This window comes from Protomyctophum bolini (genome assembly GCF_963924005.1).
Source record: "Protomyctophum bolini genome assembly, chromosome: 10".
In the NCBI taxonomy this organism is placed as follows: domain Eukaryota; kingdom Metazoa; phylum Chordata; class Actinopteri; order Myctophiformes; family Myctophidae; genus Protomyctophum; species Protomyctophum bolini.
Window position 1 is genome coordinate 28,477,198 of NC_137871.1, and position 17,901 is coordinate 28,495,098.

General features: G+C 42.2%; 1 protein-coding gene across 5 annotated transcripts in view; it reads left to right on the forward strand.

Annotated features, from left to right (window-relative positions):
- diaph2 (diaphanous-related formin 2) overlaps positions 1-17,901 on the forward strand; it is a 539,224-nt gene that overhangs the window by 12,155 nt on the left and 509,168 nt on the right. For 4 of the 5 annotated variants that reach the window (XM_080774225.1, XM_080774228.1, XM_080774227.1 and 1 more), the window contains exons 3-4: positions 10,903-10,935; positions 12,933-13,118. In XM_080774225.1, coding sequence (XP_080630351.1) covers positions 10,903-10,935; positions 12,933-13,118 — 219 coding nt within the window. The remainder of the gene's footprint in view (positions 1-10,902; positions 10,936-12,932; positions 13,119-17,901) is intronic. The other variant, XM_080774226.1, reaches the window with a different exon arrangement.

Here is a 17,901-nt window from a genome sequence, read left to right on the forward strand (position 1 = left end):
TCCCAGAGACGCCAAGCTAACTTGAGGGCAAGTGCTGTGCTAGTCTTCGGTCAGTTGTCACGTGGTCTGGGATGTCCAGTGCAGAGCCTTTCAAATCACAACCCCCACCGGCTTTTGTGGGCTTCCCCTTTTTCAATAGTAGCTCTTTTAGGAAATTGTAAACAGTACCAGTGCTTTCCTGAAATAACAACCATACCAGGGTCCAGGGGCGCATGCCCTTTTAAAGGCAGTTGGAGCTCTCGTTGAAATCCAGTACATTTCTTTCTTTTCTAAGCATTAATCAGCATAATCTTTCTGAGGTTGTCTCATTTGGAAACAAGCTAAAGCCCACATGTGTTGTGCAAATCAACACGGCATGAACCAATTTTACAGGATCAGTGTTTTTTCATTCAGCTTGAAATCTGATTGTCACTAAAGTCTGTTTGCAGAGAGGACAAGTGTTTCATTATGACCCATGTGAATAGCAGATTTGCTTGGTTGAGAGGGAGACACACTCTTGCATGCGTGCGTGTGAACGTGTACTTGACTTTCTGTCATGCAGACAGCCCTGTAACACTAACGCAGTGCTTTCTCACTCCCACTTCTGTTATCCCACTTATATCATCATAGGAAGTACATGAGCTTGACTACAGACAACTTTATTTTTGAGGGTTGTTGGCCCCTCCTATGCCCAGCTTTGTGTGTTTGTGTGTACCCCCATAGCAGAGTCCTGTAACCGTGGTACCCCGTGGGTACCCGAGTTTGACGGGTGGGAATGGGTGGGACAATATACCTTTATAAGTTAACGTAGCATTTCACGCGTGGAGTTTATTTTTTTATCACCAGGTTGCATAGGCCTGTAGCCTATATTTTCGTTCGCGCTGATGAAACACCAAGGGATTATAATGCCAACATTCAACACAAGATGTAAAGCTAAACCAGGTAATGTTGGCCTAATGCTAAGTCTAAGTGTAAATAAAGTTCAAAAGATTAGCCTGATGAGTGATGACCGTGTTTGAAACAGCCTTGGATCAAGACGGTCAACTCATCAGGCTAATCATTTTTTTTCCCGTCCTCTCCTTGTTGATATATTATGCCAATATGCCATTTAGGTCGAAATCAATAAGCAGCAGTAGCCTCAGTCAACTACATGTCTTCCGTTCCGTTTGCAACACACTGCCGCCGCCCACCACCACCACATGCAGTGTTGGATGAAATAAAGTCAATGATCGCTATCGGTGCCTGTGATACGAACGGGTAACGGGCGGGTAACGGGTCCATTTTTTGACGGGCGGGGCGGATCTGGTTTCGAGTTTTATATAAATCACGGGTAACGGGTGGGTTGCGGAACTGATGATTGACGGGCGGGACGGGTACGGGTATCTAACATTGGAACGATGATTTGTTTGGCTGAGCACAGAATGTGAGGATAAAAAGTGAGGATAGAAAAGTGATTGGCCGGAATGTGATGATGTATGATGATACGAAGCAGTGGTGTCATGCTCTTGGTACCACAGTGTGGTACCAATATCTTTTTCACACGCGGACGCAGGTACAGCGCAGTACGGCGCACACGCGTGCACGCTAGAACGCATCTCCAGTCCTACCTAGGCTGCTGAAAGACGGAGGTGAGAAAAAAGGGGGAAAAAGCTGCAGACACAACTCGTACATATCAATGGTCCATGTGTTACTAAGTACCTACTGTAGCTAGTCTGTAGGCACCTAGGCTGTGTGTGTTGACACGTCGAAACCAGTAGATTTTCAACACAGTATTATGGTGCTAGTAACAACAGTAACAACACACTTCTCACTTTTTACTGAATTAATTAATTTGTTGCCAGTTCACTCTCATACACTCGACCAGAGTAATCTCGTAAGAGAGTGGCGACACACTTTGATCTCACCGCACTATCCCATTGAGATAGAATGAGCACTTCCGCATTCCATTGTTACAGTGGGAGTCAACGCTATAGTGTCGCCACTCTCTTACTAGATTACTCTGAACTCGACTATAGATATTTGCATAGGTCCCGGATGTGAGAGGACGCTGGCGTCTCGCTTGTTCGCCGCTTCTCCTTCCGAACCTTAGCTTAGTTTATTCTATTTAGCGACTTGTTTTTTTTTAAATGTTTTTGCTGCGCTAGTTATTTACACTTCAGCTTAGTTTGTTACCTGGCTTCAACTGGATTGTCACACAACAGACGTTTTGCATGACTTACCTGGCTCAACTGACTTGCGGCTACCATCGCCTACAACACAACTGCCACTGTGAGCTCCTAATGGTGTTTTTTCAATAAAAAGAAAAAACACCATTACACAACTGGATAAGAGCACCCCTCACTTCACACAAGTGTGATTTTTGCACAACTTGTACAGCTATTCAGGTTTGACACTAGCAAATGTGTGAATCTGTGCTGTGGTAATACAATCTGCAGTGCAAAGCTGCAAACCCTCAACATTCTCACTGTAGGGAACAGAGCTTGCTTTATAAGCCTATATTATTAAGGTGGAGGTATAACAGTAGGAGCATGCTTCTGTTCCGACACTAATCTAATATACCCATTCACACACTACTCTGTTAGATTCATTATGTTGCAACCTGGAATGTAGGACTACAGAGTACAGACCCCAACATAGCATTGATTAATCACTCAAGCTCACTTGAGTATTTGCACTATTTCAATAATTTATTTTGGTACATTTTGCCCAAACTAGAGACACTAGGTTGAACTATTTGATATTTTTTGCTGTTTCTGTAATTCTTTCCTCACCATCTGCAGCTATGATTTTAAGATTAAAGATTAAACATCCACTTCAATAGGAAATCACTGTCCATCCTTTTCACACAGCTGCTCACAGCTGCTTGTAAGCACAGGCTATCTTTGCTCATCAGCACATCAGATGTGCAAATGGATGGAACATTGAATACATCTTTGTTGTGTTCACTGCTCAATTGAATAAGTGAATCAGACTTTGATCATGCAAACGAAAGCCAGCAGTAATAGAACACTGGCCCATATTATTTTGACTTTATATGTGTCAGATTTCACTTTATATTTCATAGCCTATGAAACACAGCAGATCGATCTGACCAATATATTGTTGTGAATGTGTATAGGCCATTATTTTTATGTCACTCACTCACTCACACACACACACACACACACACACACACACACACACACACACACACACACACACACACACACACACAATTAGTTCAATATATTTTTTAACTAAACCTGAATCAAATATAGTGTAAAATACCTCCTTTCGTGTAGTATAGTATTTACTATATTGTACCACTGCAGGCATCTACATTATGACGTGGATTGAGGCACTGTTGCCATCGAAATAGACACTAGAGGTTGAGAGTGAGGCCCAGAGAATCAGGTTCACCACAGGCTGCGGATCATCAGTTTCCATCTGGTTCTGTTTTCTGTGTCCTCTGTGACTCCTGCCACCTGCACGTTGTCTCTCACCGCATACATGAACCTCCTACGAGTTGAGAGGGGTGAATGTGCTGTCTAAAACATGCTAATCGAGGCTACAACTTGCACTCCTATTCATTCTCATGTTGGTATGGCATCGTGCTCTCCCGTACTGTGCATAACTTCTAATTAGATAGTTATTTTCAGTTCCGCTAGCGGTGGGGCTCTAAGGATGGCAATGTTGCTAGGCCCGACAGCCCGTTGGTCCAACACTTTGGACACAAACAACAATATCTAAAAAATTCCTGACGGGTTTGCGTGGAATTTGCCTGATGCATACTAGGCTTCATTTGCAGCCTGCAGGGCCGTCGTTAGTGCTGCAGCACGTCAGCATTTTCTCACTTGAGGAGCAAAAACTGTGTATTTGAACCAAGCACTTCTAGAACCAATTAATGTGCATCTAGTCTGAGAACTGCCAAAGGTCACTTTAAGATCAATGGTTAGTACTGCTAGGGCTAGAGCAGCACAACACGAGGAGACGTAAAACGGGGAGAGATAAGTCAGGGAGTGACATACAGCAAAGGTCCGCCCGGCCCGAGGACTCAAAAAAGGGATTCTGTCAAGCTTCAGAGCCAATGCGGTACGTGCCTTAACAACTTGACTATCGCAACCCCCAGGGACAATTAACATTTAACCACTTCCATGGTTCCACCCTGGTATGCCTATTTTGAGCATGTTATTATAGGTGAAAACGCATCCTGAGCTTTTAGATTGGCTATTTTCACTATTGATGAACAATTTTGAAAGCATAAAAGAGGGTTTAAGTGGTATTATGTATGTCCCAATTGAGCCCCATTGCCTCCGCCGGCGAGGGCAGCGGCTGTCCACCTCATGAACAGCTCTCAGTGGGTAAATGGAGACCCAATTGGTCTGCGGTTCCAACTCCGATGTTTTTGATTTCCCCCCCTGGACCCCCCTGGGGTTTAAGAGGTTAATGAATCCTAAATGAACAGTTAATTTTCTGTGTATCTGTCACTTTGAAGACACACACGCGTGCGCGCACACATGTACACGCACAGAGCACGTCACAGTTAGCAGCCAGCAACTGTGTCATAGCCTAATGGTGTGTGAGAGTTACTTGAGAGTTCTCTCTGAGAAAGCCTTTTTGGTTGACTGCACCCCTTCTACAGCCCCCCACCCCCTCCTTTCCACCCACACACACACACACACACACACACACACACACACACGCACGCGCACACACACAGCTATCCGCTCTGTGCCAAAGTGTTTGTGTGTCTCCCTCCCTGCGTCCTCTCCTTGTGACCCAGTATGCAACGCCAAGTGTCCTGAGGGCAGCAGTACAGTGATGGTGAATGAGAATTCAGCTGGGACATTAGACCTTTTGAAATGTCGTTCAAGTACTACAGGACAGTATCAGTATGCAGTACTACAGCCAGGGCGTCTTGCACAAATGCCACACATCCTCGCTGTTTCTCTAGGACTGAAACCTCTTATTTCCATATTTCAACTTGTTATGCCCCCCCCCCCTCCACATAAATGAATGCCTTCATCATACTACAGTGTAACACAACGGTACAGTAGCAAAACTATTCTATCTAGCCTATGGTATGTATTAAACAAGTAGGCAACAAGTAGGGTTGCAGTCTTCCACTGGACAATTGCAGGGGGCTTTTATTCAGAAAACTGAAAAAGGCTAGGTACCCTCACAAAAACATGCAGTAATCCTGGTCTCTAAACTGCCTCCCCCTGGGCGCCTAATGGAGGGGAAAGGAACTGGTTGGAAAAAAATTATGAAATAAACAAACTTGGAATACAAATAATACCAATAACTCCCTCTTGACTAGAGCTACTGCCTTCATAAAATGTAGCCTATAACCTAACTAGGCCGGGCCACTATTTGACATACTGGACTGTACAACGTCTTAGGTCAAGGCTGTCTCCCCAAACAGCTCTTGAACAGGGAGGGCATGCGTTAGTCCGTCATCCCATTACACCGACTACATGGCTCCCTGGCCGGTTAAGACTCACCCGTTAGGGTTTGGCGATAGGGTTAGTATGGGGCTCTATGGTCGGAATATTATATTGGTAGTCGGATTTATGGGTGTCGTATTATTGGGACGTCAGACTAACGCTACGCACCCCTTAAACAGCTTTTAGGCAGCTGAGTAATGTAGGTGTGGAGCTGGAATGTATCAGCCAGTTCAATCACCAGCCCCCTCAGGCCCTCAACCCTCTACCCCTCAGCTTGTAGATGGTATATCTACAAGCTCACACAACTGTAGTTTCAATTAGCTTGGAATCCCCATCATTGATGTCACTGGTAGGAAGGTTTCTTAACTGTCCACACCACAGCCATCCTTTGAGACACAGAGCGAGTAGACGGAAATGGTGCCAACTTTATAATGAACATTAGTGAGGAGAAATTATATGAATATAAGGTAAAAATGGTTGAAGTGGTCCTTTTCACAAGAGCTTGTGTCTACTTTGGATCCATTGGAATACAGGTTATTTTTTGTACTGATGGCAAGGAAAATAGTTTCTAAACATCTACCTAGTTTGTAATGAGTTGAACAGTGCAGTGCTGCACTATGAAAAATAATAATAAGTTTCCCTTTAAGTTGTTAAAACCCTTAACTCATGTTCCCTTTTGTTAAGGAGTTTGGGGATCCTTGTCTTGGTGTTTTGTTTGGTGGAAGACCTCGGACAGAGGTAGCAGGGTATGAGTGTGTAATGGGGGAGTTAATTCGATGGGGTTAGCCAATTCGAACCATGTTGGTAATCACAGACACTGTTTATTTTTCCACTGGCATGGCCAGGTGTACAGCCAAGTTAGCACCGAAAACACTTTGTGATGGTGCTTGTTGCATTGGGAGCTTGTAGATCTGCACTTATTGGTGTGTGCATGCACATGGATTAGTTCTCAGTTGCCGACCGATTTCAGTCATTTGTAATCCATAGACCCAGCATAGTTACATGTTGCTTAGCGAAACTACAAGCTCTCAATGAGAGCTTGTAGGATATTTTTGGTTATTTTATGATTAGAGCATTTGAAGTAAAAAATATACACAAAATAATGTTCAAAAGCATCTTAAATGGTAAATGGTGCATTTTTATAGTGCTTTATAGAGATTGTGCATCACACACGCATATACACACCATATACACACCGATGCCGGAAGAAACTATGCAATCCTGCACATCGGGAGCATTTAGAGTGACACTAACTCTGCGGGAGCCCGGGTTTGAACTGGCGACCTTGCGGTTGTCATCCGCCGTCCGATCACTCTACCCCTGAGCCACTGCCACCCGTCTTCTTAATTGTCTCTGATATTTCATATAAAGCAAAGGTTAAATCCTCAACCTGTGATTTCTTGGGTGCAGTACTTAGTTTAGACAGTTTTTGGTTTAAACTAGTCATTGGTTAGACCAGTCATTAGTCCTACAACTACAACCTATATCAAACCCTCACTCTAACCTCCCACGGGGCAGCACACCTAAACCTAACCTTAACCCATGTCTAACCAATGACTAGTCTAAACTAAGTATGCACCCCAATTTCTTCACCTGGTTGGCAGTATGTAGAACAGCGGGAACAATATTACTAAAATCCACATTTTACATATCGTGTCAATTGTTAAGGAAACAGCGCCTTTCACACTGTTACACTGACTTACTTGGTCAATTACAAAAAATGTCAGTCGTGGGATTTGATTTGACTTATATCCATGCATGCAACATAAGTATGAATCAGGCTTAAGAAGTTAATACATGAGTTGTAGCCAAGCCGGGGAGGGAGAGTTGGAGGTCACAGATTGGCTTGTGGAGGTCTCTATGGCTGGTTGAACACTGTTTTCCCATGTATTTTATAGCCATCACTCAGTCATTGCTCTTCTTTCTATTGTTCTGTGTTTTCTGGACCTCTAGCAAACACCGCCCTCTTTGGGACTGTGTTATATTAAATACTAGTATGTATAATGCAATATATTTAGTTGAACTAATGTTGGTTCAATGCTTTGGTGAATGCACTCGTAGTTATGGTATTCAGGTTCTCTGAATGGTGTTCTCTGCTGTGTCTCTTATCTGCTCTCTCGCTCCGTTTACACAGGGCCATTAAGTAGAGTCTGTAACAAGGTTAATCCAGATCAATTTGATTTTAGACTATGTTTAATTCAGTTACTATGGGGTGGCATCAAGATGGTAGCAATTGTTATACACTATGCAGTGCGGCACGTTTTCAGCTTGTAGATCAACTATTTTTGCTATAGTTGAATTGAAAATGAAATACTGATTTATTTTTTGTATTAGCTGAAATCGATACTATATCAGTATTCTGATATTAACCTGAGGGCCACATTAAAGGAGAGTTTTGCACAAGCTGTTTTCTTACCGTATATGAAGTCACGTATCCATTCGTCATTGACAAAAAAATACCAAATTAGCGGATTTACCGTCCGGGTGGATTAACCACTAGAACTCTTATTCAATCGCGCGATTTGTTTTAGTTTTAGTTTACATCTGTTCTAGATGATATGACAGGTTAGTGTTAGTCCATGCAGTGTTTTTTGTTGCTGCACTCTTCTTGTTCTACGTGGGCTGACGTTAGACCCCTTCTACGTTTTCCTTAAAGGACCAGCGCCCTATATGTTTATTTATTTTTAATAAAACATCTTTTGTCAATATGATGAATTGGTGAGTCTGCTCCCCATTGCAACATATAATGTAATCAAATTTCAAAACAACTTTCAAACCACTTTTAACAAAACATTTACATTCGAATTGGTTTCTTAAACTTACATTTTGTGTTGTCCCCAATTCCCCCCAGATGTGAGACATCCTGACAGTAATTAGCCTATAGCTGAAATGAACAGTTGGCAGAGGCACAGACACGCAGCAGTGGCACAAAGTTGCCAAGGATTGTTAGAGATGCAGTCTTCAGTGCCAACAATGCCTAGCTCCTAGTGATCTGTTGTTATTATTAGAACTAATTAAAGTAAAACCCAATTTCCTTGTGTGCTCATTTCCAGACACTTTTGCAAGGAACCTTGCCACCCATTTTATGGTGATGGTTCCAGTGGATGAGCTAAAATGACAACACACAGATGGTCTTGTTAAATTAATTGGAAATATGAAATCTAACTGTTTTGAAACCCACACTGTGGTATGCAACTCAAAACTAAGTTGGTCCTGACCTGGGCAGAACTTTATTTATTCTGCCACCTGGTGGCTAGTGATCTTTACATATAAAAGTAGTAGTATTCATCAAGACTCTTTATTCTCCAGGACTTTGTTTGGTGTTTTTAGTTTACTGTCCTGCGTCATATTCATACTTAATTTGGAAGGGACCTAGGGCTAGTTATTTGAAGAGCATGTGATTGTGTTTGGTAATGAAAATGTATTACGATGAAAAACGTTTATTTAAATAACTAAATAGGGGAAGCCCAGAGGACATACAAGCAATAATTGTTGGATGTTAAATTGCATTGTTGCGGTGTTGCCACGATAATGGGTGAGGAAAGGCCCTCAAGTCAAGGCAATTAGGCAAACACTATTGTTGTTAAATTGATTAGAATTATGTTTAAGATCCCTACTTGAAAATGTGCAATTCTTTCACACAATTCGGATGGAGAATACAGCTTGCCCTACCTTGGCAAATTGCGTTGGGCCTTATTCTGTGAATACACTTTTTCATTAGTCTTCACAAATTCACCTTGGTATTTCTCTGCTTTTTTGTACAGTCAATGTTTACCACACAACTGAACTCAGTGGAACAACAAAATGCGTCATCTGTACTTGTGTGTTGGTGAGGTGATGCCTTCGACAACACATTAGACCTGAATATCCTATGACTTCTACAACACATTAGACCTGAATATGCTGTGAATAAAGTTCTGCTTTTGTTTCGCTGTTTAGAAATGCTGTCTCTCCTAACTGTTGATAAAATGCTGTAGACAAGACTCCTGATATGGCAGTTTGAATGTGTGCTACTGTGCTCGGTGCTGTGTTACGCCCCAGAGCAATGGCTGGCAACTGCGGAGGACGGCAGTTTAAAGGCAGTGTGCTAGCTAGAGCCAGTGCTGTTGGTTTCCAGATCTGAAGTAAGGGAGAAACCTGTGGCTAGAGGCATGTTTTATGGCCATCAGCACCCCACATCTCCCTGCTCGTTAGTGCTTCTCAACCTAGCACCACAGCATATGGCAGAGCCCTGCTGCAGCTTCCTGTGCAAGGCGTGTTACAAAATACAAATGGCCATCCTTAGCAGAGCCACGGGGCTTTGGCAGTAGTCTGTCTTGTGTCGGGTACGAGGAAAAACATCTGTTTGGAAAGGAGTTATTCCTTTTTTGTGTTTTTTTTGTATGTTTTTGTTATCGTCCTTGCTTCTTTCTGAGTCTAGACGATATGCATGCAGTGTTAAGAACTTTTTGTAAATAGTAAATACTTTAGGGATTGGTGGGTTTCTGAAATAATTGTGGTAGCACTGCATTATTGCAAGCTTAGTAAGGCGAATTTCTTTGACTAGTCTTTGTAATAAGTTTTATGATTGCCAGTTGCTCCTCTCTCACTCGCCACCACACCAGCTGTTCCGTGTATACACAGCCAAATGCTACGCACACGCACACGCAGACATACACATGAATATTGTTTTTGAGCTCAGCATCTTCCACAGCACTAAACTTTGCATGCAGAAAAGTGAGAATATTGCTGGGTGTCTTCATTCCACTGGTGGCATCGTGCAGCAGGGTCATAAGGGGTCTTCATCATGATATTGATTAATTGTGCCTTTTCATTTTACAGTGTATGTCTGTGAGTTTATGTGGATGGGGTTTTCTCCCTCATACAGACGAGTGCCTGTACATATACGGTCGGTAATATTCAAATATCAATCAGGAATGGAAACTTTTAGTTTTCTGCAAGGGCTGCTCCAATTGTAATAATTTTTGGGTTGTGTAGCCCTATATACAAAGATATTTGCAATTCCAACTTTGCCCTTCCCAAATAGGACCTGGTGTCCATAATTAGGCACATTATTGGCAAAACGTTTTGAAAATGTAAACATTTCCGCACACTGTCTTCAAATGCAATTAAAATGTTTTAATGGGAATAACTGTTATTGTTATTCCCATTCAAACTTTTTAATTGCATTTGAAGACGTTTGAAGAGTTTTTCTGTTCAGTGCGTTGGGGCCCTCGTTTGGTCTTCTCCAGCTGTCGCCTTTGTAAGTGTGCAAAATACTTTTTTATAAAATGTTCACATTTAAAATATATCTTTAAATAAAGAAATATCCAAAATGGCCCATCAAACTAAGCTCACAATGTGTCACATATTGCAACATATTGTGAGATTGTAGTGCCGTATACTTTGATTCCTGAATATGCTGTACATGTAAACGCACTCCTTAAAAACATACACTTATGGCTGTTGTCACTTTCAGTTGGATTTTATTGTTCACACTGTACCCTCCCTCCTACAGAACATACACATAAAAACATTGGCTGATGATGTGGTAAGGTGCTTGTTTTCATTTATGAGTGTTCTTTGTTTTCAGTTTCCATCCTCATCTTGTTTTTCATCTCACCTCAACGATCGTTTTTCATCTGACCTCAACGCATCCCATTTGCTGTTCATGGCTGCATGGAACTTTGAACTGAAATAATGTGTGTGGATCAAAAGAACCAGAGCTTTAAATGAACCATGGCACAAATGTCATTAGCATATGATCAAAGGCCTTGATGTGACTAGTACTACTATATCCTGTACGGATTACATTCATTTCTCAGCAATATTAATATTCCATAGAACGTTTACTATTTGAAAAGTCACTTGAACTCTCACACGTGTATTTAAACTCATCATGATTCAGTCGTACCAAGGCCCAAGTTTAAATTCAACAGTACCCGTAAGTTTAGCTTACATAATGCAATACTAAAACTTGATGACTGAAACAAAAACTTGTTGAGTAAAAGTAAAGAACCGTTTGATCAAAAAGATATATGGGACTATAAGATAGGAGATATATCATATACGGTCTCCAGCATTCTCAATAAAGGGAAGCAGCAGCACAAAAGCCAGACCATTATGATTCAAAGATGAATATCATTTTTTATTTGTTATTTTAGTACAGTTTAACTCCTTTTTTCGTACGTACTTCATCATGTATTGAATATCTAGCATCCGCTCTCGCCTAATTGGCTCATAGATCATTTAGCGTGTAATTTCAGTAAGCACTCAAGGAGAGTTGTTAAAGCCTCAGGCGGAATTTATGTTCTTACATTCTCATTTACCTTGTTTTACAATCCAACCAACTTCCACACCTGCAGTATGCATGCAGACAGAGTCGCGTGCATCGTTCTCCCTGCCCGGGCCATAGACATACAGCAGTACATCCAGACAACTTCCACACAGACTAGTCACGTGCGTTGTTAGGCCATTGACATACAGGACTACACCAGTAAGACGCGCAAACGCGGGAAGCGAACGCAGCTCGTACATATTTGGGTTTTGGACGTATAGCTGCTTTGGGGACTCCTTATATGGTTATGGCTGAGTCATGGTGACACAAATCACTCAGCTCCATATATGGGCACAAAAGCGGGACAGACAGACAGACACACAGACAGACATGATCTGCTAGGTCTCATAGTAAGTGCTCACTGCGTTCGCAATCACTGCGTTCGCAATGAACTACAGTGTACGTAACCTGTGATTGTAAGTTGTACAGTAACTAATGCTTCTAAAAATTGCGCTCCGTTAGCCTAAATATCAGCTGCCTTTGGGTCCATCCACCATTATTTCAGTAAAAGAGATGACATTTTCCATATATTCTTTTAACATTTTGCAGTATGTATGGCGATCCTTTCAGCATGTACCCCCCTCCCGCAACACACTGACATTAACCATTAAACTAGATGTTTTTCTCTGCTATTTAAAGTAACTAACAGTAGCTGCTGCATGGCGTTCCTTTCACTAGTTCTTCTGACCCAGTAACGGCTGTTTGCTGGATCTATCTAATCTCTCTCCTGTCCATTGTAGAATGTAGTGTGATGTAGTTCTGTAGGCTATGATTACAGAGATGAGTACAGCAAGCAGTCTCAACTGTAGCTCACTGAAGGTACGGCAGAGAGCTACGTTGTTGCTGTACTGTACACATATAAGTGCTCATATTCAGTAGACTATGTTTGTGAACAAGCAGAACCGCACATTCCACGGTAAGTGAAATCTTAAAGATAATTATTATACTTCTCACTGTCACCTCTTTTAGTTATTTTGTGCTAAGGAGGACTAAGGTGTTGGAGATAAACAGCGTTTAGGCTTTCTTAAGTTATTACAGAACTGTCCAGACAAGCAGCAATGCTTACATGCACGATGCACCTGCCAGACTCTGAACATTAAGAAACCCTTTCTCCCAAACAGGTTGCTAAGTGTTGACACTGTTGTGAAAGTACTTTTAATCTTCAGTAACACAGTCCCCCCCACTCTTCTCTCCCCTTACCTTCCTTTCAGCGTGACCGCATCACCAGCTTCAGGAAGACTGGGATGAAAAAGGAGAAGGAGAAGCCTATCATTCAGCACCCAACAGACCCACTGTCCCCCATGGCTGCTGAGATGCCCATGCCTCAGCCCCTATTCGATGAACGCTCCATGAACCTCTCGGAGAAGGAGATCAACGACCTCTTTGAGAAGATGATGGTGAGCCTGTCATTTTAACCACTTTAACCTGTAGGTGTCTCTGAGGCGTCTGTACTGCCTTCGTTGGAATTAGCTACAAGTTACAGGTAAGCTCACAATGTGTCACAACGTGACGTGTTGTGAGCTTGTAGATGAGCTATTTTTGCCAAATGTTTGCCCAGAATAGTGACATTAGAGTTCATGTGGTTAAGTTGTATTTGTATAAATAGTTTTGGTCAGTAAATGCAACCAGAACCTAGCATGTTGAATTTGTGAACGGCGGACTCAAGAATATTGCCTGGTATTGTGCACTGGTGAAGTGCCCTTGAGCAATGCACTGAGCCCTGCTTACAGTAACTGCCCTAGGGGTGCAGCACTAAGGGGCTCTGTGCTCGGATATAAAATGTAGAAGGTGGTGCCCTAATATCAAGAAGGAATATGCACACAGATTTTAGCTGCCTAATATATATATATCCCTCTCCCAGCAAGCGTCCCTTCTGAACTAAACATAATGGTGTAAGAGCGGGGTCATGCTTCAGTTGACAGTACAGTATATATCTATGTGACAGACCTGTGGGTGGATCTGAGATCAGCAGCTGTCACACATTTACAGTCAGCCAGCATGGGTTGTTTCCGGAGCACTTTGAACTGTTCACCCCAAAGGCCCTATTACACACACACAGCACTGTCAAAAGAAGAGTAAATGGGTTACGCTGGGTTGTTCAAAGCCTTCCAGGTATAGAGTTGTGTCAGTATTGTTTGGGTAATAGTCTCTGCTTTTCTCTCTCAAAAAGACGATGCACTTGCTTTCTTCCTCATCAGCAGTGGTGGAAAGCAACAGTGCTTGAATAAAGTACATTTACTCAAGTATTGTACTTTTAAATACTTTAACTTCTACTCCACTACATCTCAAGAGGCAAATATTCAATATTGTACTTTTTCTCTATTATTTGAAACCTTTAGTTACTAGTTACTTTGCAGATAAAAAATATTATATCATAAACCATACATTCACCACCATTTGAAAATAGCAGATATACATTTATGTATTTATTTAACTTGTGAAAACATGCGTTGCATGAAAACTTAAGTAAGTACTTTTACAGTAGTAGTACATTATGCTCAATATTTGTAATCCCGGACATTTACTTGTAACAGGGTATTTATAGATTGCAGTATTGATATTTTACAATACAAAAATATGTAAAATATGTGAATACTTTTTCTACCTCTGCTTATCAGTATGTGACTGTCTGCTCCGTCTAGCTGCATGTACACTTATTTACTCCGTGCATTGAATAGAGCTCAGCCTCGCCTCTCGGATCACTCAGCTGCTTAGTATTGTTAGATATACCAGTATAGGAAAAGCTGCCGAAACACTCAACAGGAATGGAAATCCATGAATAAATGTTAGACTATGGATGGAGTTTTATTGTTTTAATGCTAAAGGACTAGAGTGGTTAAGGATCTAACAACCTACTAACCACGTCCTTGCATTGTTGTGACATTTCAGCTCGTGCACCATGCACTAGCCTGGTAAATCATCCCTGGAAAGTCAATCAGTGTCCGCGCTCAGGGCCCTGTGATTGACAGACGCTGATTGGCCCTTCCACTTTTTGGTTTCTGCAAAATTCCCACCCAGCGCTTGGGGCCAGACCGGTCTGTAGAAGACACATGATAATGTCAATTCATGCCAGCGGGCTAGTGTGCCACTGTGCCACAGCCCACACTGATCTGTGATCTTTATGACATAATGAGTCAGTCAGTGCTGTGCTCTGACCCTTGTTTAATTTTCTTTTTTCTTAAGGGGCTTTATGAGAATTGCATCGATTTTTGGTTTCTCTCTAGACTCAATGCCATTGGCCCATTCATTGCAATAATGTGACCTAATTTCTTCAATGAGCCTTTTCAAATAACTCCCACCCACGCTGAGGCTCAACAGTGCCCTCTTGTGGGGTTACGCATGACCTCGCCCTGGCTTCCTCCTAGAGAGAGCTTAATTTAAGATCAGCGAGAGAAAGTGTTGGCTTAATTTCAGGACCATGAAGAGTGTTCTTTCAGTTGTGCACATTAGACAAGCTCTATAGAGGCCAGTACTTGGAATAGCACTATTTACATTCAGATGTTATAAGCTTCCATCTCCCAGGTCTCCACATTCGTGTTTCCCAAGTAGTACCAATAATCTGTGAGGCCAAAGCACTTCTATACTACATTTTCACTCCATTGTAATGGTCTCTTGCCCTCATGTACAGCAGGATTGAAATGTAACAAAAAGCTTTCAGCCCATCTCTTTGAACTGGGGAGCTGAATTACCCTGGCTTCATCGCATATAATATAGTGTGTTAGCCTGGCTTCATCGCATATAATATAGTGTGTTAGCCTGGCTTCATCGCATGTAATATAGTGTGTTAGCCTGGCTTCATCGCATGTAATATAGTGTGTTAGCCTGGCTTCATCGCATATAATATAGTGTGTTACCCTGGCTTCATCGCATATAATATAGTGTGTTACCCTGGCTTCATCGCATGTAATATAGTGTGTTACCCTGGCTTCATCGCATGTAATATAGTGTGTTACCCTGGCTTCATCGCATATAATATAGTGTGTTACCCTGGCTTCATCGCATATAATATAGTGTGTTAGCCTGGCTTCATCGCATATAATATAGTGTGTTACCCTGGCTTCATCGCATGTAATATAGTGTGTTAGCCTGGCTTAATCCCATATAATATAGTGTGTTAGCCTGACTTCATCGCATATAATATAGTGTGTTACCCTGGCTTCATCGCATGTAATATAGTGTGTTACCCTGGCTTCATCGCATGTAATATAGTGTGTTACCCTGGCTTCATCGCATATAATATAGTGTGTTACCCTGGCTTCATCGCATATAATATAGTGTGTTACCCTGGCTTCATCGCATATAATATAGTGTGTTAGCCTGGCTTCATCGCATATAATATAGTGTGTTAGCCTGGCTTCATCGCATATAATATAGTGTGTTACCCTGGCTTCATCGCATATAATATAGTGTGTTACCCTGGCTTCATCGCATATAATATAGTGTGTTAGCCTGGCTTCATCGCATATAATATAGTGTGTGTGTTACCCTGGCTTAATCGCATAATAATAATATAGTGTGTGTGTTACCCATAGACTGTAAAAAATATGGACAAAGCGTTCCCCGGGTCTAACATGAACGTAAAATGAAGCCTGTCAGTCCTTTTATTGTAAATCTTTCTAGATCCGTTTGGGCCCAGCTGGCCCATTGGCTGGCCCAGACAACGAGGCGGGACTTCCCCCCCCTTCTTCTTAGTTGGTTTTTATTTTGACTCGTGGGTGGGGAATCCCGATATAGACTGTAACGGTAGCCACGCCCCTCAGAACATACGCGACTTTATGGTCATTCTTTTAATAAATGGGACCATCATTTTCCAAAAAGAATATTATGACATTAGAAATGAGACTTTAAACTAGTGACTGGAAGCAGAAAGTATTCATGACCATGTTTATTAAGGTAATACAGTCTAGGTGAAGTTGGGCCCAAATACATGGACTTCTATGGGGCTATGGGTTTTTTTGGGCCCAATGACAGCGCCACAACAGGCCATTATATGTTATTATTATATTATACTTTCAGGAAATCCCGATTTCCTTGGTGGCTGTGTGTGTGTGTGTGTGTGTGTGTTGGCTGACACATGAGAGGCCTTAGTCCTACTCCTCCTCCCAGGCAACACTCCCCACTGACAGGTAGTTTCCCCCCCCCCCCCCCCCCCCCCCCCCAGATAGGACGTATAGGGCCTTAGTCCTACTATTCTATAAATAAGCTATGAATTGCATTTATAGAATTTCTTTCCTAAAATGTTGATATGCTCATGTGTGTGTGTGTGTGTGTGTGTGTGTGTGTGTGTGTGTGTGTTTGGGAGAGAGAGTTTCTTGTTTCTCATACAATGGTGTTCATTGCCGTGGTCCAGGGAAAAGCGGCCAGCGCTCGTGGGTTTCATCAGTGTTTTCTTGCCTGGGTGCTCATCCCTGTCACTCACTTCACCTCTCAATTACTATGTTTGTGCTCACAGCAGCGTGACATTAAACCCAGACTTCAATTTGCTCAGTGACAGAGTGACTGGGACGACATGTTTTCTGCTCTGACACTTGTGGGTGCCCTGACGCCGTGGGGTGGAATGTGTAATTACAGAAATGAAAACTGAAAATGGAACAGATTACTTACTGTACTTTTTCAAGCCACACAATCCGCCCACATAGATTGTAAACTGTTTTCCTTGTATGGAAGGAGTCAGTGTTGACCACTTAAGCCTGAGATACCATGTCACAAATATTGTGACATGTCCACACTAGGGATGCCAGGTTGAAAGTAGTCCATTGATATCTATTCTACAGTAGGTGTTGTTTGACTGAGATAGAAGACAATAAATACTACTTCAGCAAATAAGCGCATCTGTTGCAATGCCGTTGTCTCAGGCGCCTAAGTGTCGAGTGGGGAACAAACGATTGGACTATTTTCAGACAGATTTCCATCATAATGAGGTAGAATTTGACACCTCAAAGGTAACTTTAAACACCGGCAGTCAACGTAATAGGTTATTATATGAATTAATTAATAGCGATTATCTTGCTCACATACTATTACACACGCAGGCAGGCGGGCGGGCGGACAGACAGACAGACCCGGCCTTGTCCATAGTTTTGCTGTTGGACAGAAACAATGTACCTCCATATTTAATTGCGACTGTAGGTCACAGTTTACTATGAAAACCTGCCTCCTGCTCCTGCGTCAGTCACGCCT